This window comes from Mytilus galloprovincialis, chromosome 13, assembly GCF_965363235.1.
Source record: "Mytilus galloprovincialis chromosome 13, xbMytGall1.hap1.1, whole genome shotgun sequence".
Classification (NCBI taxonomy): Eukaryota; Metazoa; Mollusca; class Bivalvia; order Mytilida; family Mytilidae; genus Mytilus; species Mytilus galloprovincialis.
This window is the reverse complement of record NC_134850.1, coordinates 46,485,533-46,511,427: the sequence shown is the minus strand read 5'-3', so window position 1 is coordinate 46,511,427 and position 25,895 is coordinate 46,485,533. Positions and strand designations below refer to the sequence as shown.

General features: G+C 31.7%; 1 protein-coding gene across 1 annotated transcript; it reads right to left on the bottom strand.

The window, feature by feature from the left end:
- Window positions 1-2,420: 2,420 nt before the first annotated feature.
- On the bottom strand, window positions 2,421-24,011 carry LOC143056784 (DNA ligase 3-like). Its single transcript, XM_076229947.1, has 18 exons — window positions 23,925-24,011; window positions 20,075-20,599; window positions 19,420-19,602; window positions 18,634-18,774; window positions 18,222-18,328; window positions 16,993-17,037; window positions 15,922-16,008; window positions 15,041-15,120; window positions 11,477-11,554; window positions 10,557-10,713; window positions 9,075-9,230; window positions 8,581-8,712; window positions 7,436-7,515; window positions 6,914-7,001; window positions 5,822-5,899; window positions 4,875-4,998; window positions 3,637-4,001; window positions 2,421-2,819 (listed from the first exon to the last, which is right to left on the bottom strand). The coding sequence occupies exons 2-18, from the start codon at window positions 20,580-20,582 to the stop codon at window positions 2,730-2,732; spliced, it is 2,499 nt and encodes an 832-aa protein (XP_076086062.1). The 5' UTR covers window positions 20,583-20,599; window positions 23,925-24,011; the 3' UTR covers window positions 2,421-2,729.
- Between the last annotated feature and the right edge of the window lie 1,884 nt (window positions 24,012-25,895).

Below are 25,895 nucleotides of genomic sequence, written 5' to 3'. Positions count from 1 at the left end.
GACAAAATTATATATTCCACCAAGAAAAAATTAAAGAAAGCAACATTGTCATCTCTTGTTTATAACTCAGTCTGGCCAGAATCGTTGACTTTTTGTTTTTCCATTGTGTTTCAGACTAATTTATTTCAAATTAATAAGTACAAATATGGAACACACAACTTTTTTTCAAGAAGACAGCTTTGTTAACAATAAACCAGCTGTTATACTTTTTGTTGCTTTCAATTCCTTGTCGTCTTTATGCAATTTTCCACTTTCTTGAGGTGCAGCAAGCTTTAGATCTGCATATACTGTTAGACAAAATAAGTGCCCTTTATTGTATAACTGCTTCTGGAGTTGGTAAACCAGTTATATACAATATTAGGTCAATGTCAGGAAAATATAAATTTTTTGTATGAGACTGAGAAACTGGGGAAGGGCAAGGTTCTACCGAGCCCTTCCAGTTATGCCAACTTTTCAGGAAGCAAATGCGGGCATGAGATTTGGCCAAATTTGAAAAGATCAAAGAGAAAAAACAATAGATTTATAAGGAAAATTCCACCAAAAAATCATAATACTCTAGTCTAAAGCTAAATGCGTGAGACTTGGCAGCCCTGCCCTTCTCCGGTTTTGCATGAGTACAACATTTTTTTATATTTTTATGACATTGACCATGTTGACCTAATATTGTTTTTATGCTGCAACTTAAATTATTACACTGAGAGCTTTTTAAATCATAACACAAATGTCAAACTTATTTTCATCACTTAATGGACCCCTGATTGTGGAGAAAGTGTTCCATGATGAAATTGACATTATACAAAATATAGCTATGTTACTATATTTATGAAATTAGCACAACAAGTTGCAGTATAAAATGTGTATTGGTGGAGTTTGTTTACAGATTCTTTTTAGCCATGCCATTGTCCTTTTATTTCTAACTTGTGAGTTTTAATGTTCCTTTAGCCCAGCTCCTTTTTACAGGTAATTAGAGAATTGTTTGATAATCCTCTCAATTTATTTTTTGGATGTAAAATTTGGCAGTAGAACTTGGCAGTAGAAATTCTAAACTATAACATAATTGGAAATACACTATTTTTGTTCATTTTTTGGTACATAGATAAGGCCGTTAGTTTTCTCATTTTTACTTGTTTTACATTGTCATTTCGGGGCCTTTTATAGCTGACTATACAGAATGGGCTTTGCTAATTGTTGAAGGCAGTACAGTGACCTATAGTTGTTAATTTCTGTGTCATTTTGGTCACTTGTGGAGAGTTGTCTCACTGGCAATCATACCACATCTTCTTTTTTTATATTATGGAAGTCAAAGGGATTAAACGGTTCTCTCAGTCTAATCCTATATGCAATCAACAATAAGCCAGTAATGACCTTCTGCCTTGTCCCCTAGGTTATTCATTAATTGAATGTCCTGATGTCTTTTTAGAACCCATTAGATGATGGAAGACAACTATAGATACTAAATGATGCTAATAGCTTATACGGTCAGGTGAGCCTAAAATATTGGTTTATTTTGCTATATTTCTATGAAGTATATAAACTCTGGTATTTTTATCTCTCAAGACTTAGTAATCAAACATAAGGTGAATGTCTTGGCCAAGTGTGTTTGTATTCCAATGAACACTTCATTGATCAGAAGTGATCACAAAATGTACCTTCCATTGGAAAAGAATTTTGAAATAGATATTGTCATTAGAAACCTATCAAGCAACTTTTTAATTGGATCAAAATGCAGGCAAAAAAATGGTCAGTTTGTATAACAATAAGAATGTACATTTTCTACGAGATATAAATTCAGGTATCAAATTTGAACTTTGAACAAACAGATGTAAACCAGTATACTTCTTTATTTGGAGCCTGGTTTTAACTGCTATAAAAAGAGTGATTGGCAAAATGTGTACCTAATTGGCATTTCTCTTGTGTATTTACAGGGAATAAAAATTGAGAACTGACTGAAAAAAATTGCATGGTGCACCTGTCTTAAGTCAGGAATCTGATGTACAGTAGTTGTCGTCTGCTTATGTAGTTCATACATGTTTCTCATTTCTCATTTTTATATAGATTAGACCATTGGTTTTCCTGTTTTAATAGTTATACACTAGTCATGTTTGGGGCCCTTTATAGCTTGCTGTTCGGTTTGAGCCAATGCTTCGTGTTGAAGGCCGTACCTTGACCTAAAATGGTTTACTTTTATAAACTTTTACTTGGATGGAGTTTTGTCTCATTGGCACGCATACAACATCTTCCTATATCTATATATTATACAGATAATAGTGCACACAGCTGCTATTTGTGGAACAATTATCATCTCAGATGCTCAAGACTATTACTAGCTATTTCAGAGGAGATCTTGCAATAAAAGTTATTGATTCAAAATATGACAACTGTATGTATTAAAATGACACATGATGTATTCCAACAAATCAGATTTTTTGTAATTGTTAATATTGTTTATTCATTCCAATAAAAAATCACCATCCAAAGCATTATCAATTATTCATAACAAATCATTTATTATTCCATTTTAAGTTTGACCAAGTATTTCTGCAAAACAGAGCTGTTCTTAACCTCTTGAACTTCATTTGATACCACACAAGTCTACGTTTTCAAACAGTCCTCTCCATTCGGTTGAGGCTGGACCTATGCCATTACTTTCCCTATCGTCCAATGCTTATTATTCTAGCAAACATGTGATGATGTGTTTCTCACTATTGACAGTGGCACCATTAGTTTTGCTATTTCTTTTTCGTAGATGTGCCTGGAGAGGATTTTCCTTTCTTTGGGGTTTCTATGTCAGATGCTTCTTTCGAATTCTTAAACAGATCCTGAAATAAATACCGGTATGTATAATTATAGATAAAAATCTAACATGTAAAATATATTACAGCTAAAATATTTATAAAAATAAAGCATGATAATTGTTTACTAAATACATGATATTCAGGTTCCTTGTTCATAAGATGAGCAATTAATTTTTTATTAGGTTTAAGAAAGAAAATGTTCAAGCAGGATTTTTATTTTATTTTTTTTAATGGTTAATATGAAATAGCTCATTTCACAGAGTTAAAATTTTGCAATATCTAAAGCTAAATCAAGTTAAATGAGTGTGCTTTCCCTTTCTCCTAATTCATGATTCTGTTCTTCTTATTATGAGGAGTTGATTGAGTCTTAATTGTTGAATTTAAGGAGCTCTGCATCAAGTTAGATAAAATGATCAGAACAAAGCCAGCACTGGTAAATCCTGTGTGTGTTTTGTCAAGCATCACCAAGTGTTATTAGTTTATTCATGTGTTTTCTTCTACAGAAGAGTCAAACATGAAATAAATTAATTTTGGATGTAACATGTCTCAGATTGGCCGACAGTGTTTCGTCTATCAGCTCATATATATAATTTTGTGATGTGAATGTGACGTCATCAACGTTTCTTTAATGATTTACTCTGGCTTTAAGTGGAATTTAGAATTAAATTATAAGGAATGACTGTAATACATTAAAAATTTGATGCACACTTAAAAATAACCCACTTCACGAGTTATTTACCACATTTTTTTATGTTATTTCTTCATAGATAGAAAAAATATTACAGTCATTTCTTAAATAATTTATAAAACTAGTCTATTTATTTTGAAAGCATTTCTATACCTGTAGCATTGGAACATCAGTAGCATATTCCCATGTTTTATCATCTCTAACATCAGCAATCCTGGGGAATCTGATTGATATCCCATCAGCTGTATGGGCTGGTGATTTACTAAACTCTGCTCCAATAATTTCCCAAATTGGCGATTCTCTTGGGTCCTTGACAACAAAATCAGGGACCAGGGTTTTATTGACATGTAACCAGTTTGGTACTTTGGTGACGTCTTTGTTGATCTTCACAACTTCAAGCTGGAACTGTAGTTCTTCTAAAGTCTTATCATCAAGACCTGAACTACATTTTGTAACCGTGCAGAACTTCTTTGTATGAGGATTGTAGGCTCCCATTAAAAATATTGACATGAGTCCACCTATAAAGAAAAGAAAATTAACTTAAAATTATAAATCATAAATTGTTATACTCAAACACAATTTTACACAAGTATTAAAGTTATTTGTCACTTATATACTCAAGTTTCTTATATTTTTATCTATTTATATTAAACAAGAATGTGTCCATAATACATGGATGGACCATGAAATTTGGGTCAAAACTCTAAGTTGGAATTAAAATATAAAGATCATATCTAAGGAACATGTGTACTAAGTTTCAAGTTGATTGGGCTTCAACTTCATCAAGAACTATCTAGATCTGGACTAAAAAAATTAACCTGAAGTGGGACAGATGGATGAATGATGGAAGCACAGACCAGAAAACATAATGACCCTCTATTTTTGTAGGTGTGGCATAAAAACCTGAATTGTAAAAAATAAATACAAAGTGGTATAAAAGCCCACTAACTTAACTAGACACTGTGACTAAAAACAACTAAGGAATAACGGTATTGTATTTCTATACTTGCTGCTATTAATCATTTAATTTACAGTAACAAATTGAGGTCTCCATCAACACTTGAGTAGACCAAAAAAATTATCTTGAAATGAGATACATAAGCTAGTATTAAAATGGATAACACTTATTTCATTCTAACATGTCTAATGCAATACTTTAATTGCTAAAGTGTGCCTCTTAAACTAATATTTAAAAAAATTGAAACATCATCTGTGATTGCATTCCTTGAACTATAATTAGCGCACAGAGAATGCTGATCTTCTTAATTTTCCTATATGCAAGATCATGCACTTTTTTTTTATCTTTGTTTTTCTATCCACAATTTGTCTCGTAGTAAAATTTAGATCTACTGAGTCATCAGCTGTGACCTCATCAAGTTAACCTTACTAACCTTTATTTCCTGTACCATAATAAGCTCCAAGAACAATTAAATCTGCTGAGTCAGCCATTTTTCCTTCCTCTATGTAATCCTTCTTTACTTTTAGCCAATGTCTCTTTCCTGGTGAATAAACACCCTGAAATCATTAATTGTAAATCATATTTATATATCAACAATCAAGAAATAAATCAAATTAAATAACTAGATAGCAAGGGTGTACACACTTACCTTCTTTAATTACTAACCATTGATTTTATGTTGATATTCCTAAATATTAAGCTTATCTACAACTATCACATAAACTTAATAAGACCAAAGATAATGAGGTCAAGGTCAGATAAACCAAACTAAAAATACATGTACACTTTTCAAATATTCCATACATCATATATGCTTTAAATAAAGTTTACCTATGCACAATAGTACATGTATGTAAGAAACAAACTTAACCAAGAAAACATTGATTAATAAACCATGAAAATGAGGTCAAGGTCTGATGTACCCTGCCTGAGACAGATATGTACACCTTACAATCATTACATGCTTTAAAGATAGTTGACCTATTGCATACAGTATCTAAGAAACAATCTCAAACAGGGAAACTTAAGATTGATCAATGAACCATGAAAATGAGGTCATGGTCAGATCATAATTTCCAGACAGACATATACACCTTACAATCGTTCCAACCACCAAATATAGTTGACCTTTTACTTGAAATGCACTGAAAACAAGATGAAAAAGAAAAACAAGAATTTGTATGGCACCAATAACATACGTCGTTGACGTTTCCTTAAAATATCTATATTAGGTACACTTTAGCTGTTCAAAATATTACATTAACCTCTCATGATTTTTCTCCAAGTGAATATAATGTATTATCATAGAAGACTCTTATGCTTTTAGTCAATAAGAAGAGAGATTTTTTTTTAGACATAATAATTCCATTTATAACTTACATTTATATCTTTTAAAACAAGGCCTTCTACACCTTGACTAAATACATCATCCATCATGTCTTGTAGATCATCAGGATCCTGAAAGTAAAGATTGACTGTAAAATAACAGATGCACAAAGAGTTTGGAACATTAGTTAAGTTGAAATGATCAATAACTTGTAGAAAAAAGGAACAGTTTTTTGTGTCAGGTGTTGTTATTTTGGTATTGGCATACCTGCCAACTGTCACTATTTGCGGGGGATTTCCCCCATGGAGGCTCCCAATTTGAAATTTTGAAAGAGCAATTTTGTCCACAATTTTAAACAAAACAATTAATTTTACAATGACTCTAGACTTATAAAAGTATAAAGAAGCCAAAAAACAACATTAAAATGTATTTGAAGCCGCACATGAAGGTTTTTTTGGGACTATGGCAGCCATCTTGCACGCGAAACCCCCATGGGCATTTTGAAAAGTTGGCAGGTATGTATTGGCAATACTATAAAGTCTGCCAACCACGCAAGTTAAAGTGATAAAAACAAAAGAATGTTCTTAAACATTCTGATGGTTATATTGTTTTATTGTTGTGACTTTAACCTTTGACCAAATGACATCAAAATCAACAGGGTTATTTTTCAACCCAAGGTGCATTCTTCTTCCCTGAAGATAAGTAAATATCTGATGTATAGGTCATAAGATATTGTTCAGAAAACTAAACTAAAAATCAAAATTTACTAAAATGTATATTTTTGCCACTGTGACCACCACAGGAAACAGCTGACCTATGTGTTGCTTTATTACCTGTTCAAAGCAAGAAAACAATACGTGTTATTTGTAACCTTGTTAAAGTAACTTTTATGTTATTTAGAGCTTACACTCTTTTAAATCATCTTTGTTAAAACATATTCTAGATGTGAAATATAATAGCAATAGGATGTGGTAAGGGGAACACGCCTCCGGGTGCGGGAATTTCTCGCTACATTTAAGACCTGTTGGTGACCTTCTGCTGTTGTTTTTTATTTGGTCGGGTTGTTGTCTCTTTGACACATTCCCCATTTCCATTCTCAATTTTATTGATCGATCAACTCAGCAATTCTATATCACATAACTTACATTTATCAGCCTCATCTCAGAAAGCATAACCCTATTTTTAATAACCATCATCTCATCTTGTAAAAGTTTCCTCCTTTCTTTAATAGGTCTACAATATGCATATAAAAAGTCAATAAAGGATTTGAAGTATTTTTTTGGGGATTTCAAATAAAAGAACTTTTGTTCAGATAAAAGTCCACAAGTTAAAAAAAAGTTCCCTTAAATGTCAAAATTCAGTGTCCAAATACCAGATTTTCTTTGTAAAATTAAGAACATTGAGAAAAATAATCTGTGACAGTCGTAATTTTCCAGCAATGTCTGTGAAATATGTTGCAACCCTAAATTCAGGTACTGGATATTTTAGTGACATACTGTGAATTCAATTTTAGTCATAAGATACCAATTTACTTTGACTGTATTGGTACATATAGGTAAATCAAAGCGTTAAAATTTTTAACAAAGTAAAAATTATGATAAGGTTGTATGTAGACTTTGCCAAAATCATGAAATAAAAAATTAACAAAAATAAATGCATCCACTCACTTGTGCATGATGTTTTCTCCATTGATGAGCAGACAGTCAAATACAAATAAACACACTTGGGCATCCTGGAATTTAGCTTTCTGCAAAATGGCAATACATATCTTATAACATAGAAAGTTAAACAAAACAAAAGCATTCACTCATAAATATTTTAAATAAAATTATTGTAAATTATATAAAAAGAAACATTTTGCTGTATACAATGTCATTATATGTTTTCTGCTTAAAATTATTAAAAATGTCTGGTGATAAATAGTTAATACTTGTAAATATACTTAACCAGGACAATCATGACTGCTACAAATAACCAGGCTAATAGTTTATTTCAATGAATCCTAATAATTTTTATATATAAGTAATACTTTTGACTTTCTGTAGACCTTTTTTTTCTTATTAGTAATAGCATAAAAAATGGCTGAATGCAAAGGTCAAAACAGATAAAACATAGAACAATCATGAATGAGTTACATCAGTTAACCTGGTGTCAATCAGAGAAAATGACTTCATTGAACAATTATTTCTTACTGTGACATAATAACATATACTGTGGATACATTAATTTTCATGGGTACCAATTTAAGGTGGTACCTAACACTACAGGGAGATAACTCTGTAAAATCAGCTAAATGTTTTAATTAGGTTGTGTTGTTATGGGAATATTAAGCTTCGCAATGATCAAAATTAGTGTTTGTCAAACTGCTATATAACCAGTGTAATTTTTCTGATAAAACGGTTGGTTCAAATTTTTTGAATTTTTTATATTTTTGTCAAAGGCCCAAAGTAAATACTTTTATATGAAAATTAAACGAGCCAAATTAATTTTAGTAAAGGTGTTGTGTACCACCTTAAGTGAATTGAGGAAACCTTGTATTTTTGTGCATATTTGATTTCATACTTTTGCATACAGATCTAGACCTATACAAAATTTGTACTTTGTTAAACATTTTGATTCATGGTTCACCTCATCCTGCAACCATGACATCAACAAAATGGACTTCCCACAAATTATAATCAATCAATAGTAAATCATTTTGAACTAGAAAATGTACAGGAAACAGGAAAATGTACAAATTTGAAAGTTGTATATTAGGGCGTCTTCATTTTTTTGTTATGAAATAAACAAACATCTTGATTGTATAAATCACCTTATGAACTCCTAAATTACCGAATGGAAGAGGATTGCTAGTTTCATTATCAATCAATACAACTTCAGCATCTAAGATAAGATCATCTCCTGATGGGAAGGCTTGAGGGATGTACTCAGAAAAATGCTTCACCTAAAATTACAAGAGTGCACATGATAAAATGTTTAACCTTTTTACTGCTAATAATTGAATTTTATTTAATTTTGCTTGTAATTCTTTGCTACAAAATACATATTTAAGAAAGGATTTAAAATTTGGACTTCGAAAAAACCTCCCAGTACATAAAAAGAATATTTCCAAAATATATGATTAAAATTATACATGTGTAATTATAATATGACATTCTTCAAATGCTTTGAGAACAGTCCTGTGGTAAAATATGAATACAGTGTAACCTGTGTTATCTGACACACTGAGGGACCAGCAAAAATGTCAGATTAAGTAGGGTGTCAGAATACTCAGGTTGTTGTTTTTGCTCTATAACATTGACCTACCTTGTGATCCAGAACAGGTTTCAAATTTCTACTGAAGTAGGAAAAGTTATCTCCCTTTTTATGAACTTGAACCCTTTCTCCATCATATTTCATCTCTGCATACATTCCATTGGGACATTTTTTAAAAGCCTGCTCAATAGATCTGCAAGGTTGAGCCTGTGAATAGAATAAGAATATAAAATGAAAATTTTCTGTATTTCATTGTATACTGTTCAGATCATACACCTTATATAATTATCGCTATTTGGAAATCTGTGCAGGTTGATCCAAGAATCTGTGCCACTTGAACTACCAAAGTCATTACTGTTCCATAGCAGCATCAGATATTTTGTATTATGACATCAAAATTTAAAGGGGAACCTTTGTGATGTCTAGTTATGGTTGACAAATAGAGATAAGGTGTATATTATTCCTGCAATACAAACTTTTAAAGATTTGGTGGTATAGTTGAACCAAGAATTTTAATTACAATTTTCCAATAGGCATAAATACAAAATTAGTGAAAACCTTGAAATCAAGTATCCACACAATACTAAAATGAATATAAGACAGAAGATGGTACGAGTGCCAATGAGACAACTCTCCATCCAACTCACAATTTGTATAAGGTCAATGTACAGTCTTCAGCATGGAGCCTTGGCTCACACCGAACAGCAATGAATGAATCCACAGTATACAAATGTTGGAAGGAAAGTATTTCTTGACATCTTGCCTTATGCTGTGTCACAGATTGGCGTATAGACAACATGCACCAAACATACAGAGAAAATTGATAAAGTCGGTATACGCTAGTCGCACGGCAGAGAAATGCTAAGCAATCGTTAAACGCGTGTTGCAGAAGTTTAAAGTACATCGAAAATACGCTTGGTGAACGCTACATCTCGAGGATATTTTGATGCAGCATAAAAATTTTCATCCAGCTGAAGCATGTGTCTAGCGTATACCTGTACGCTACACGCACGTAATACAAATGCTACAAGCACGTTGAAAACGCTACAGATAAGTTTGAGGCATGTTTAGGGCACGTTGTATATGCTTTAAAATCGTTCAACTTTATCAAAGACTTATGCGGGTGTGTTTGTAACCCCAAGATATGACCGGGACGCGTCTCAAATACTTTCAAGAGTTTTTTTCATACGTAGCGTGCATTCCATCTACGTAAGACACACGACAGGCATATGCCAACATACATTACTTGAACACCTGATATACGCTAAGGTACACTTCTCGTACACCCCTACTCGTTGTGCACACAATACAGATATGATTGACAGGTTGAATGCATCCAAAATTATTAGCATATTGGCAGCGTACATGAATTTTTACCATGCTCAGCCTACGTATGAGCTATACACTAATGTGTGATGCCAATATTAGGAATGAACAGCATGCAGAGCAAATAAAATTTTACAAAATATCTCCATCACAAAAATTAAAGGCTAAAACTTCATGACAATGGATTACCCTTAAATGATAACCTACCAACATAGGTAGCACTGGTGTCATTAACAATGTCCTGATATTGATAGGTTCACTGTTTCCTGGTTTGGACTGTCCATGCTTAACTCTCTGTACAACATCCTTCAAATCTCTTGAAGCTTGGAAGGCATCATAAGCATTTTTATCTAGTCCATTCAATCTAAAATATTAGAAAAAACTCCAAATGAAGATCCTATTTAGGCGACAACCATTTCCTTTTCTTGGAGGGGAGGAGGACTTTTAGGGGATAGAATATTAAACCTCATATACATGTATGAGTTATTGTTCTTGTCTTCACTGGAAGTATTTTTTAATTCATTGGTTTTTACAAAATAGTGAAAAGAACTGTTTTTCTTAATACCAATATAAATATCAAAGCACAAAAATATTAATTCATTCTAAATGTGCCTTCCCAAGGCAAAAACCTGTCATCCAGAGGTGTCATTGACTGCTGTCCATCGTACTTGTTTTTTCTTTCTTTTTTGTAGTCTAAATGAGACTATTGGTTTTCTCTATTGTAAAATAATTCACATTTTTTCACATTAAGGCCTTTTAAAACTGATTATACATAACAGGTTTTGCTCATTCATGTTCCATATAGGTACTAGTTATTGGTCAAATCCTTAAGATGTTATTTTCATAAGATATATATACAGAAGGCTGCTAATAATACTGTGGATTCATTTATTTTCGTGGGGTCTAATTTTCGTGGTTTACAGATAACTTGCCTTTTCGTGGGTATGTGATTTCGTGGTTTTGCCAATGTCTGCAAAAAACCTGATAAAAAATTTGGCTCAACTCCAACCATGAAAACAACGAGAACTGATATCCAAGGAATAATTATGAATCTACAGTAGGTTAAGAAAGCGTTGTAATTGTGAATTTGTTGTGAATTCCTACCAATTAACCCTTTTTGTACTCACATAATCTTTGCGCCAGCATTCATTTTTAAATCCCTTGTAATTAATCTCACAATCATCTTAATATCATCAGCTGTACATCTGTTGAAGAAAATGATACCACATAAATATATTGTCACTATGAAAAAATCATAGTATCAATTAATTTACATAGAAATATATACAATTTGGATGGACAGTTGTCTCATTAGCACTCATACAACATCTTCTTATATCTTATTATTAAGTATCATGTCCACAATTGATCATGTGTACATATTTAGTTTTCTGTTTACCATTGTTTATTAAAAAAAATAGATGTTGTCCTTCAAAGACAACCTTAAAGCACTCATAGTATTAGTCCTGTCAATCAAGCATAAATTTGACCCTAACCTTGAAGTAACTGCAACAAAGGATTTTTAAGCTTTAATTTTTAGCATTATACCCAAAATATACACAGAAAAAAGTCCTAACTTTGAGGAGCTAAAAACACATGATTTTAAAATTCCTATGAAGATTTGGATTGATATGGGAGATAACTCTTAAAAAAGGCAGAAACATCAATAAAAATTGCTACAAAATTAAAACTTTACTGCTTCTATTCAACAGAATGTATTAATTCTTGATATTTTAGCCTTCTTTAGAGTATAACAAACAACTATAAAGGTGTTTTCATATCTTTTATCAAGCTACAACCTAGCTTTCATAATTCATTAGTTGACCATTTATTAGATTTTTCAGCATGTCAAGGTAAAGAATCTCAAATTGAATCAAACTAATTATGTATATATCCTTTTTTTTGCAATTTAAACAAGATAGATGCTGAACAAATATAATTAACAGATATACACAATACTAAATATTCAAATCATTTTTTCAAAATGGTCAAAAAGTCATAAATTTGCAATTTCTTTAATGAAAAGTGTGTCAAAAAATTAAAAATACCCATAACAATTCGGTTTTGTACATTTCGTTAGAAGATGATATAATATAGTCAAATATAAACTTATAACCTCATCAAAGTATCATATTTTACATGAATTTAAAAGAAAATCAACCTAAAACAGATAAAAAAAAAAACTCAATTTTGCAGAGTTATCTCCCTTTCCAATGTTAATTTCCATAAGAAATTAAAAATGCAAAATTTGAGTTTTCCTCTTGTTAGATTTTATGGGACTTTTTTCTGTGTATATTTGGGGCTTAATGCTATAGATAAGAACTAAAATGTTTTCTGTTGCAATTAGTTTGAGGCTCAAACTTAGTTTGACTGTACTATATACAATATATTATTGTTTAAAGTAAAACTGAAGCCCGCCTCTGGATGATAGATTTTGTAGCTGCCTTGAAGACTCATTGACAGCATTGGGCTGTTTTCTGTTCTTTAATCGAGTCGTAGTCCCTTTAAAGGGAAACTTCGCAAAAAAATCAAAAATTGATATTATGTCCATTCTGTATAAAAATGCTCAAATTCATAGATATTAAAAGTTTTATTCTGCTAGATAAGAGATCACCATCGATTTAAAATTTAGAGTATCAATTTTCTGCGTTCTGCCATTTTGTCATCTTCTCCGATTTGAAACCATGTTTTGTCTATAAAACACAAAGGACCAAAACTACAGTAACCTGATGTAGTCGTAATTGCATGTCGATATCTTGTCAATCGTACGGTTGTTTTATCCGACTAACTAACTTGACACGGACAATGTTCTTATTTTTTTTAAATAATCATGGTCTGTTATTTTTAAACTGTTAATATTGGAATTAGTTAAAAAGTCAAAAGTTCAAATCATAAATATGTGTTCCGTAAAAATCGTTTTTGAAAATCTAATTTGTTCATAAATCTTTTATGTAATAAACTTTATTCAAATAAATTCGGATCTTCCCTCATCCTCATCTGATCACCAGCATGGCTAAAGGTATAACTCCCAAAGGTATTGTGAGGGGTGTGAGGTGACACGTCCAGGTATTCAAGCGATTTCCTGTCGGGCTTGCAAGTTCATGCATCGTTTCACTTCTGAGGGTATTGATCAGTGTACAAGGCCGATAACTTTTAACTTTCCATTTTGAACCATCAGGTGTATAATATACATCTCTGTATTGCATGTCCGAAAGTGATATAATATACTAGTCATAACTAAACTCATACGCTTGTTTATAAATAAGATTTCTGGTGTAAAGAATATTATTTATAAAAATATAAATAATACAAAAAAAAGATTTGATGAAATAAAAATCTATTTTCATATTTTTTCCAAGGGTAAATTTGGGAAAATGTAATATATATATACTCTTTGTCAATAGTGAAGGACAGATTGGAACATACCAGAATTATTGATTTAAAAAAATGTACGCACTTGTCGACCATTCGTTTATACGCCTGGATAGAAAGTTACGGAACTGTAGCGCAATTTAAAATATATACATGTATACATTGAACATAAGAAAGAAACATACATTTTGTGTAAATTGGGGTAAAAAGTTTGTAAATAGACTAGTCCACGTACTAGGTAAATAATTAAAGATTGCTTTGGATGGACTTAATTATATAATTGCAATTGTTAATGATCTGTTTGAAATATCAAAGGTTGCCAATTCTAATTTAAAATAGCAATTTTAGTTCATACACTCATGTTTAGAAGGCTATTTTCATTTATAAATTTATTCAATTAAAATAATTCAGTATTTAATTATTACAAAAGTAATCAGAAGTCATAATTCATTTAAAAGTGAGTTTATGCAAAATATAAAAATATACAACAGCTATCCAGTTATTATGCGACCTTATTACTCCTGTAAATTAATTTTAATTCTTTTTTTTACATTTCTGTGTATTAAACTATCACTGACTCCCTTTTATCATTCATACAGAATGTTGTTCACACCTGGTGAACCGTGACGCCTAGATTTCACTAAATGAAGATCAAAAGATTAGAATTACATAATGCTAATCTTCTAATTACCTTGAGTTTAACTACGCATTCAACATTCACTAAGTGTCACAAAACAATACACTTTTTATTTCCACAGTAAAAGCAAGTGAAAATGTTTGCTGGAATGAAGCAAAAAGGTCAGAATACAAACATGAATTTTTAATACACTATCGATCATGTCAGTTTCATATGTTTGTTTAAAGTATTTGTAGAAAAAAAATCATAAAAATGTTCTATTGTATGATTTACTTTTATTACTAAAATTCGTATAAAAAAAATCCACACATAAATCCTACAATCTAATTTTAAAAGTTGCATGGCTATCACTTATTTTTCGTTGGTTAATAGCTACACCAAAAGTTGTGGATGCGCTTTAAATCGCGTTATTAGATGGTTAACGAACAAAACTTTAATGAGATTAATTTCACTCCCGGCATGCATAAAGACTTAAACTACGTCACATTAGTCAGGAAGTTTAAAGAAGTAAAATTAATAATTCCCGATTTTCTTCTTTATTAGTTTTCATATCAAAATAAAACTTGGTGAATATGTTTTTTTATGGTATTATGAACATAATAAGATGAAAAGTGAAAAATCGTGAATCATCCCTTTAAAACATTCTCCGTTTCCATTCTCAATTCTATTAATCTTGCTATACCTTTGGGTTACTTCCTGAAGAATTTGTATCTGATCATCCTCTTTTCTGACCTTTGTGAGTTCCTCTAAATATTGATCAATCTTCAAAAGAATAAAGTGTTTAGTCAAAAACATAATGAAATAGGACAATCATCAAAATTCTTCTCTTGGAGATATGTGTTACATGCAAATAAGTTACAGTCAAAACTTGTTGTGTTGAACTCATTTGTTGAAAACTCTGATGAGTCGAAATTATTTCTTTGTCCTGGTAAAATTTCCCTTTGATCAATAGGTATTTACCTCTGATAAGTTAAATACTGGGTTAAGTGGAGAAAACTTTATAGTCCTGTTGATGTAGAGTTAATGTAAATTGATACAAAAAGGTTCAACTGTATTATATAAATTCAAGTCCGTATTTAGGTATGAAGCATAACTAAAAATCACTAAGATTTCAAATTAGAATAGCAGTCAAATATCTTCAAGAATGTGAGCTAGATTTTTTGAATTCTCTCAAACTGCTTTCGTGGAGTTTAACTAACAAAGCATGACTTTGATTCTAATGCACACTGTGATACCACAAGATAAGAGAAACCATCTCTAGGTGTCGCTACAACTTCACGGTCATCTAACACAAATAATACTGAATTTTGTCAGTTTTCTATAATTTTGTAAAAAATTGTTTTTTTTAAGGAATTGCAAAAAGGCCTTATTCAGAGGAGGATCCAAGGGGAAGGAAGGAGGGTGTGTTCTAGGGGTTGGAACCCTATTTTTTGGACAATCAATGCATTTGAATGGGGACATATAGTTGGAGCCCCTAATACTCCCTCCTTCCTTTTATCCTGGGTTGGGAACCTCCCTTTTTTAAATGGATGGATCCGCCAGTGTTATTTATTCTTTTCCTACCTCTTTTAACATAAGAGTACTTCTCTTTTGGGGTAGTATCATTTGGCTTTGTTCTAAAAAAGTTTTAATTGTTTCTGCTACATCTCCCTGCAATAAAAATCTGATAATAGATTTCTAAAATTAGAACACAAGATTATATATCAAATGAATGACAATTGATCAATGAACAATGTAAAATAAATAATGGGAGATGACTCTTTAAATTAGTATTTTTCTATTTCTCGTTTCACAGTCGGTTTTCCTGTTTGAATGGTTTTACACTAGTCATTTTTGGTGCCCTTTATAGCTTGCTATCTGTTGTGAGCCAAGGCTTCATGTTGAAGTGGTACTTTGACCTATAAAGGTTTACTTTTACAAATTGTGAGTTGGATGGAGAGTTGTCTCATTGACACTCATATCATATCTTCTTATATCTTTATTATGTATAGGCAGTTAAATCTAAATTGGCAAAGCTCTCATGTGAAACAGAATTATAACAACCTTACATAGAACTATAAATAGAAATATTTAAAAAAAAAAATATCTTGTGGCTAATGCCCCTTAAAGTATCATGGAAAGTCAAGGTGCAAATGTATCCCACTTAAAGCATGCCCACATGTAGAGCGACAGTTAATTCAGGAAGCCTTTATTTGTAATTCAAATGTGACAAAAATATTATATAAATCCAGTATGTGTTCGAATAATTCATTAATAGTAGGTAAATAGGATGTTGATAAGCGATGAATGATAACTAATTTCTGAAATCTTTGATTTGCAGTCACTAGAAATTGCAACAAAAATTCTTGGGCATTATGTTTAGAATATAAAATGTGGTAAACAGGAAATTGATGAGCAATGAATCTAAAAAAAAGTGTCTAACTGCATAGCCTGCTGATGTGAAGCCAGCTTATTTCAGGAAGTTATTATAAGTAGTTCCTGGGAAATATACAATGAAAATATAAGGACATGCTGCCATATAAATACATGTAAATGAACATACGAGAAGGACAGACAGAATTAAAATTAAAAAAAACTTATTTCATCCACAGGATTTTGTACCATGAAAAAACTGGCCAAACAAATTCAAATTACCTGATTTAGATCTTCTACCATATCTTCACAAGAAGTGTCCAAAATCTAAATAAGATGAAAATAGAATTTAAAAAACAACATATTTCATTATTTTCATATTTGCATCATGTAGAATACAGTTAAACCTTTGTTAACCAACAAAGAGATCTAGAGCAGCAAGAGCAATTGAGTTCAACAATGGACATCCTAAATTGATAGTTGCAACTTGTCAAACTTTGTCTTTTTTTCTTTTTCTTTTGCCATAGTTATAAAATGTTCAAGAGAAAACATTTGGAATATCAAGGAAACAACAACTGTGATTGCACAACCTTGTTGCCTAAATTCAGAGTATGCAATTAACCCTTTCATCGATAGCTACCCAGACAGAAGCTACTCTGAGACGATGGCTTCCCTGGCTACTATTACTCAAGTGGGAGATCTTCATAATAAATGTCAATAAAAAGTTGTCTGTAGCTATTTGTGTCATTATTCATGTTATTTCATCATGTTCCTTCACTAACACCATGTTCACAGTTTTGTTCATGTTTTGATAATTTTTTCTTCATAAAATATTCAAATTTTCAAATTCAGCATTATCTAGGTGAAATTCTCAAAATTCTGCTCTTTAACCCAAAATCGTAATTTTTTAACACAAAACGGCAAAATTTTGAAAAATTTAATGAGGCTGTAAAAATTCCTTACACGGAATGATGTCAATTCCAAGTGTTTTGTACATAAAACGACATTTTATGTCAAAAAAGTATACTAGTTTGGCTTCAACTCTTCCATATTCTTTTAAATTCTGTAAATTTCCTCTGATTTTGACACAGTTTTCAATATTTACACTTTCATCCAGGTATTCAACAAAGAAAGATAACTTGTGTTTGCACTGTTTTGAGCAGGAAATATAAAACAGGTTTTCCGACCCCGGTAAAACGGGACTCATCATCAGCTGTCTGAAGCTTGAATCCCAGTTAACGGGGAATCATCAGCGAAAGGGTTAAAGGCAGAAATTATCCAATCAAATGTTGCATTACACATCAAAAGTAGACATCATCCGACCTAAAGATGAATTACAAATTTTCAAATCAGAAAAATGAGAATGGATAAAAGGAGATAACAAGTAAATGTCAACAAGACAGTAATCCAAAATAACAAGCATTCTATACCTGTGTCATTTAGTCTCCTCGGAAGAGTTGTCTCATTGACACTCATACCACATCTTCTAATATCTATATTCTGTATTTTACCTGACTAAATAATTTAACCAACTGTTTACTCTTAAGGTTATAAACACGCTTCACAAATCCAGGTAACAACAACTTCAACCACAGGTAGGCATCACCTTTAAATCCATCTATAAAATATATCAATTTAAAGAACGAAATACAATTAGTGTGAAATTAAATAATGGTCATAGGTAAGCATATGCATTACGCATATATACAAAAATCATTGCTCATATTATTTATTATTAAGATAAAATCAAGGAAATATACCCTCAGGCATGTCATGTAAATTTGATCTTCAAGGAAAATCAAAATCAGAATTGAGAATATGGAAAAATAAAATCTTGCAAACTTGCCATTGAAATTGTAAAATTCAAGTTTCACAAAAATAGTCCCTTTGCAGAATAAGATCAAGTGTACATATGGTTTATACCTCCCTCAGGCCCCTCCATTAACAATGAGGAAACTTTCTTTGTTTTTACAAGGTAACTTTTTTCTGCTGCAATGTCTTCACACAACTTCCTGAAATTCTCTAAGGAATCACCAGGATTGCCGACATCACAGTTAAGTGATTCTACAATTATAAACATACAATCATTGTAATTTATTTCTGATATATAAAGAAGTTTCATAAAAAAAGTGCATAAGATAACAGAGACTGTTAAGCTTTATATTCATATATCTCTGGGTGTCACTGACAATTTGAAAAAGGCAAACATTATTTTAAAAAGATATAGCAAGTTTGTGCCAATATCTTTTAAAACAAATAAAAAGCTAGCACTGCCAGACCTGTCAACATGGTCAATATTTTTGAGAAAAAAATAATTTAAAAAGATACTAGTATGCTTGAAGGTACCAAAAAACATGTTCTATTATAATTGTTAATTTTTCATCTGCTTAAAAGTGTTACAATTTATAGTGGTGTACCATCCTAAGTCAGGAACCTATTATTCAGTAGTTGTTGTTTGTTAGTGTAGTTCATAGGTGTTTCTCGTTTTTGTTTTTTATATAGATTTAAATCACGTAAATAGACAGGATTTCTATTTAAATAGTTTTACACTTGTCATTTTTGGGGGCCTTTATAGCTTGCTGTTTTGTGTGAGCCAAGGTTCCGTGCTGAAGGCCATACTTTGACATTTTATACATTGTGACATTGAATGGAGAGTTGTCTCAATGGCATTCATACACATTTTATATATGTTGTAAATTCAAATCAAACCTTGACCTCTACCAGCAGCAGATAAGTCTATGTCAGCTTCCAATAAGTCTGTTGGAGAGGAGGGAGAGTAGATAGATTTTAAAACTTTCTTGGACGATTTTGTAGAAGTAGTTGGTTTTTTCTTCTGATATGCACTATTTGAGGTTTTCATGCTTTCTGTTTTCTTGAGTACAGACTTAGATTCTGAAACAACAACAAATATAATTCATAGTACAAATCAATTACCGGTACTCTTTCAATAGCATGAATAATTCATTCTAGAATCCTAGAATTTTCTAAAAAAAAAAAGACAGTATCCAGCATTTTTACTGATCAAAAGCTTATTTGGTTACTGGTAAGCTGAGGGTAACCTCTGTTGAAACGAAGGTGCATCAGAATAATTTGTATTGATAAAAAAATCCCATGGTTGAAGTTAACTGTGTCATGTGACTTTTACCTTACTCAATTGTGTATAGTATAATGTTTTACAATTAAGGGATTTATAAAGTATTTCATGTTCCAATATTATATGAGAAATCAGTTTCAATATTTACCTTTATAAAAAAAGTCCTAAAAAGGCTTTTTACAATGTCATGAATGTTTGCTAAAAGTATTTCATGTTTTTGACAAAACTTAATAATTTTATTGCTATATAATGTGCACTCTGAACTTGTACCATTTATCAATTTAGTAATATTATCTTTAGCCTCCATTTCAAGGTCACCAAATCCTTCCATCTTTTCTATCATAGTTGTAGTTAATTTAAATGTTTCCACCATACACCTTGGATGATACCACAGCTTCATATCTCCAGCTCCTTTGGACAATGGATTGATCACCACTTTACCAACCCTTAAATCTCCTGTCTCTATCTTGGTTTTACATTTCTTGCATTTCGTAGTTCCTTCTTTGGCATGGTTGACAATATATTTATTATTCCACTTAATAGATGTGTGGAAATTCCTCACAAGTTTGAAAAGATAATATTGAATTTTCACGTGATCATGTTGAAGGGAAATATGTGATTCCAAAGACAAGCTAAACTGCCTTAATAATCTTTGTTGTTGGTTGTTTGCTGCATACCAGCTTAAATTAACATTTCTGCTCAAAATACATCCAGAAATTGGTTTCCTTGGTACACTTCTTCCATTTATACAAGAAGTTCTTAGGAGGGTCTTAAGCATTTAGTTCGCATGTAAAACTGAAAAATAAAAAAAAAAAATATTAAAGTAATATACGCTGTTCCTTTGCTTTTAGAGTGTTTTTTTTTTTCCTGTGCATATACTGATGTATTAGATGGATATATACTCCCTATTCTTAAGCTTTATTTTCCTAAACATATCAAATGACATGAATGATGAGAATTTTTTTTAACTGAAGTTATCATGGTTTTATTTTATTTAAAGTCAAGTGTACATCTATTGCACTCCAGACTAAAAATCCCAGTAGAAATCATGGTTGCTGGTCTAATATCAGTTATCATCAGAAATTTACAGTTTTTCTCGAATAAATTTTTACATCAACTCTTTGGGGCAATATTCTTTTGACATACATGTATAAACATGATAAACGGTTACCAAAAATTATGATAAGCAATATACTTAATTGTACTTAGATGATTTCCTCATAATTATAAATAACAGTGAAAAGAACAGGTATGCCGATTTTTTAAGGAAATTTTATTAGTAAGAAAATCAATTACCATCACTTTTGAATCTTGCCATAAATGAAATATTTAACATTAAATTGGGACATTATATTATGTATGTGTTACATTTTGCTTCTGTGTATGACAAATGTATGATATTATATTATGTATGTATATATGTTATATTTTGCTTCTGTGTAGCATTAGACATGTTAGAAAACACAATATGTCAATTGAACACATTGCATTTTTGACTATTAATTTGGAAGGTCTCCTTTCAGCTCTGAATACAAACTTTAAGCATGTCACATGTAATCAACCACTAATATATAAAAATAAGGAGATGTGGTATAATTGCCACTGAGACGACTATCCACCATAGTTCAACAATGTTCAAAGGAAATGGAAGTAAGCAACTACAGGCAACTGTAAGGCCTTTAACAATAGGAAAAAAATATACGTAACATAAGAGTTATTAGATGACGTAACCAGAGGCTCACTCCATTTCTGGTAAAAGTTTGGTTGATTATATAGGGAAACACTGAAGCATGACTGGAGCAGGACCCTTCTTAGGCAGTCAGTGAGCCCCCACTTATGAACATTTTTGAATCTGCCACTGCTACTGGTAACTTGTCACTAAGTTGGTTCAGAGAAGTCCTATAACATATGAACATATGACTTAGAGGGCATTATTTCAATTTCTGTTTATTTCTTATTATTCTATATTTACTTTGTACCGTATTTAATTTTGCTAGTATTTGTTACTTCTTCTTCTTCTTCTGAATACGGGAGTAGACTCCTAGGTAGGAGTGTAAAACTTCCCGGAACTTGTGTGCTATGTACATATGGACTTAATTTAAAATTAATATGACAAAGAAAAATCGTTTACAATAACATATATACATTATGTACAGTGGCTTCTTAGTTTAATAAGTTGGTGTGGTCCTTCAAATGTTAGAGTGGATATGCCACTTTGAAGGATTCCAGGGTGTCAGACATATCTAATGCTTCAGGTAGTGAATTCCATTCAGAAATAGTGCGAGGAAAAAAAGAAAATTTATAGAAATCTTTATTTTTTTATATTTGCTTAAATTTATGTTTCCCCCTAGTACGTCTATCTGACATTGTTATATTGTCCTTAGGAACTTCAACTAACCCCCAATTTATTTTATATAGCATAGTTAATCCAGCTCTTTTTCTTATTGTTTCTAAACTTTCCCATTCTAAAGATTTAATTAAATTTGAAACTGCTTCAAAGCTGTCTTTATAATCGTTAAAGACATTAAACCAGGCTGCCTTACGCTGTACCTGCTCAACCTGAGTGATGTGTTGCTTTTTGAACGGATCCCAGACGGGGGAAGAGTATTCGACGACTGGACGGACAAGTGATGTGTATGTAAGGTTTTTAACCTTATGTGTGCAGTTTTTCAAGTTCCTACGAAGAAAACATAAGGTTTTATTTGCCTTACAGGTAATATTGTTTATATGTGTTCCCAAATTTATCAAGATCATGGCTTATAGTTACGCCTAAATATTGACTGTCTTTTACTGCTTCTAAAACATGATCATGATGATTGTACACTATATAATCAAAAGTGAAAAGAGGAAGGTTTACTTTTTTCAGAAATACGCAAAATGTATGTCATTTGTATGTATAACACATTGTTGTAACATAACACTTTTCAGGATTAAAATTCATTTGCCAGTCCTCTTCCCATTGTCCTAAACTAGATAAATCTATACAATAAACAGGTCATCTGCAAAAAGTCTTGAATTGCAAGTTACATGTTCTGGTAAATCATTAATAAAAAGTAAAAATAATGTTGGGCCTAAAACTGCTCCCTGAGTATTACTTGATTTATTTCACTTGACTGGGTGGAGTTAAAACGGTTCGCTTATCATTGACCAGTCCATCTACTGATAGGTGTTTTGTGATAAACTCACCAATGAAGTGTCCAGTTATGGTTATTGTATATTTGTTTGGTCACACTAATAGGTGATTAGAAATCAATGATAATTATAACGGCAATCACCTTAACACACACATCTTCAAATAGACTGTCCTTATGCAAATTAAAATGTAAGCTCTGCCGGATCAGTTGAAATAACATTGGTAATACCTGCTGTTGCCTGTCAGCTAAAAAATCATTTATCCAATTTAAATTTTGATTCCTAATACTTAGTCCAAATAATTATGACATCTTGAGAGGCTATACACCTAATCGCTATTTATTCCATTCTGGATAAGTTCTAAAATTACTCAACTTTTTCATCCAGTTGAAACTATCTAGGACCCTGTTTAAACAATGCACCATGCAAGATACTTTTTAGTGAGACCTGTTAAACTACCGTAAATACTTCATACAAAATATTTTTTTACTTCATTTTTAATTTCGAAAAAAGTGGATCATACTCTATCAAAGTTTTTTAATGGTCTCTTTCTAAAGTTTTTCCTCCCTCAGCTCACCACTGATGACCTTTATTTTTGGCGGCATGACCCAAACAGGAAGTTGTGTAAATGACTGTTTTTCCCGGATTGGACTAAATAGCAATAAGGTTATTATATATTTTTCTTGGACGCCTAACGCTAACAAATGATCAACGGAAGGTGCCAAAGCAAAAATTTAATTTCTAATTTTTGGGCTAATCTTTGATGGGGGACTTTATCAAATGCTTTTGAAAAATCTAAATGAATAACATCTATTTGATTACCATATGCCAATGATTTTGCTAGATCTTGTATACTTGATACTTGTTCTTTTTGTTGTTTTCTATTTTTTTTTTTACATGTTTTTATTATTTTCCGTGCAGTTTCTTCTGTGACGCATAAACCATTGCGGGTGCTGCAAAATTCATTATGCCATTATTATACATTTACCAAGTAGAGCTTCCGTTAAATAAACCTGATATAGAGGTTTTTATTTTTTCTGTGGGTACTAATGACGAAGGGGAAAGGAACGAGCATTTTCATTTTAAATTTCAAACCAGCTAACTCCTAATTAGGGAGAACCGCATTAGATGGCTCATCGAAAAATCCCTTTTTGTTGCACCATAGCTTCTTTTTTTAGAGAGAGAAGTAGGGAAATGGTACTTACTTATTTTTATAACCTGTAGGTCATTTGATATCTTAATATAAACAAGTAGATGTGGTTATAGTGCCAAAATGAGACAACTCTCCGTGCTCGAAAGTGTCTTAATTGTGTCTGTAAAAGATTGAACATATGCATATCTTCATCTACATAATACTTCTTATCTTCAATATGTCGAAGATTACAAAAAGGTGCATACTAGGGGAATTAAAAAAAATAAATAAACATATTTACAATAATTTCAAAAACATTTTTTAAAGTTTTTTTTTTTCAGTCAGGGGGTATATGAATAAAAATATGATTTGATCTAGCAATACATAAGTGATTTTGTACCAGACTTGAATGCTTCGAAGTTTGGGCTACAGGCTTCTTGGTATGGTAAAGAATTCAACAACCTTATTGGTCTCGGAAAAAAAATGAACATAATGGCAATTTGTGGGAGATAATGGCTGTTTAAATTTATGTTCTTTTGATGGTATTTGGTATTGATTGTTATAGGGATGGTTACTAATTGATGATGAATTTTGTATAGCATGGTGACTGATGCAATATTTCTTAATTGTAGGTTCAGTCCGCTTAGATTATCAAGCACGGCTGTTACACTGCTTTGGTAGCTGTATTGGTTAAGTGTATAACTGGCAGCTCTTCTCTGAACTATTACAATTTCACCTATTTGTTGTTTCTACCAGGATTCATAGATTGCACTACATATTTTATTGTTGTCTGACACACCCGAGAGACTACATCGAGCGACGTTACGCGCGGTTAATGTACACAACGATTTAAAATAAAATAAAACATAGCGATAGCGAAAATTAGTATCATTTTCAAATTTAGACGTTAAATTAAAAGACAGGAAACAAGTCGTAGTTAAATCAAAAACGACAGAAAACAAGTAGTAGTTGTAGAAGGGGGAAATCTGATACAATCAACGTCGATTCGGGCGTTCCACAAGGATCGATTCTTAATTGGACCCCGTTTGTTCATTTTCTACATAAACGACATGCCAGAGGGAATCCGATCAAGGGTAAGACTCTTTGCTGATGATATAATCATATATCTCATTATATCATCGGACACAACATAATAAAAGAAACTGCCAGTTTGTTCATTTTCTACATAAACGACATGCCAGAGGGAATCCGATCAAGGGTAAGACTCTTTGCTGATGATATAATCATATATCTCATTATATCATCGGACACAACATAATAAAAGAAACTGCCAGGGCCGTAACTTGCCTCTTTTGATAGTGAGGCAAAACATAGTTGCCGAGCGTAGCGAGGCAAAAATTTTTGGCGAAGCTCCGAGAAAAACAACGCAAAATCGTGCTTTCTGAGCGTTTCCTAGACTCTCCTTGCATGGAAACGGCTTAATTAATTTTTGGCTAATTTTTTTCGCTATTTTTTTTTCGACAATATTCTGGTCCCAAAGCAAAAACATAGATTCATTGTAATTTAAGACTTTAAGGTTCTAGATACAACATTAAAAGATTTTTGTTTGTCTAAATTTTAAATTCGCACTCAATAGTGGCAAAATAATCAACTTTAGTAATGGTGGCCGCGTATTGGTAGATTGAAGTAGAAGACTAATGATTAATTTTTGATCCGTACTGTTTCTTAATGTGAATGTCGTGTTAAGTTACAAAAACAAGCGAATTAAGATAAAAAAAAATGTCTGCAAACTTATATTTTATGTGTAGCATATATTGGCAGTGGAATAAAACATTCATTTCCCTTGGCTTCGAGAGATATGCAGAT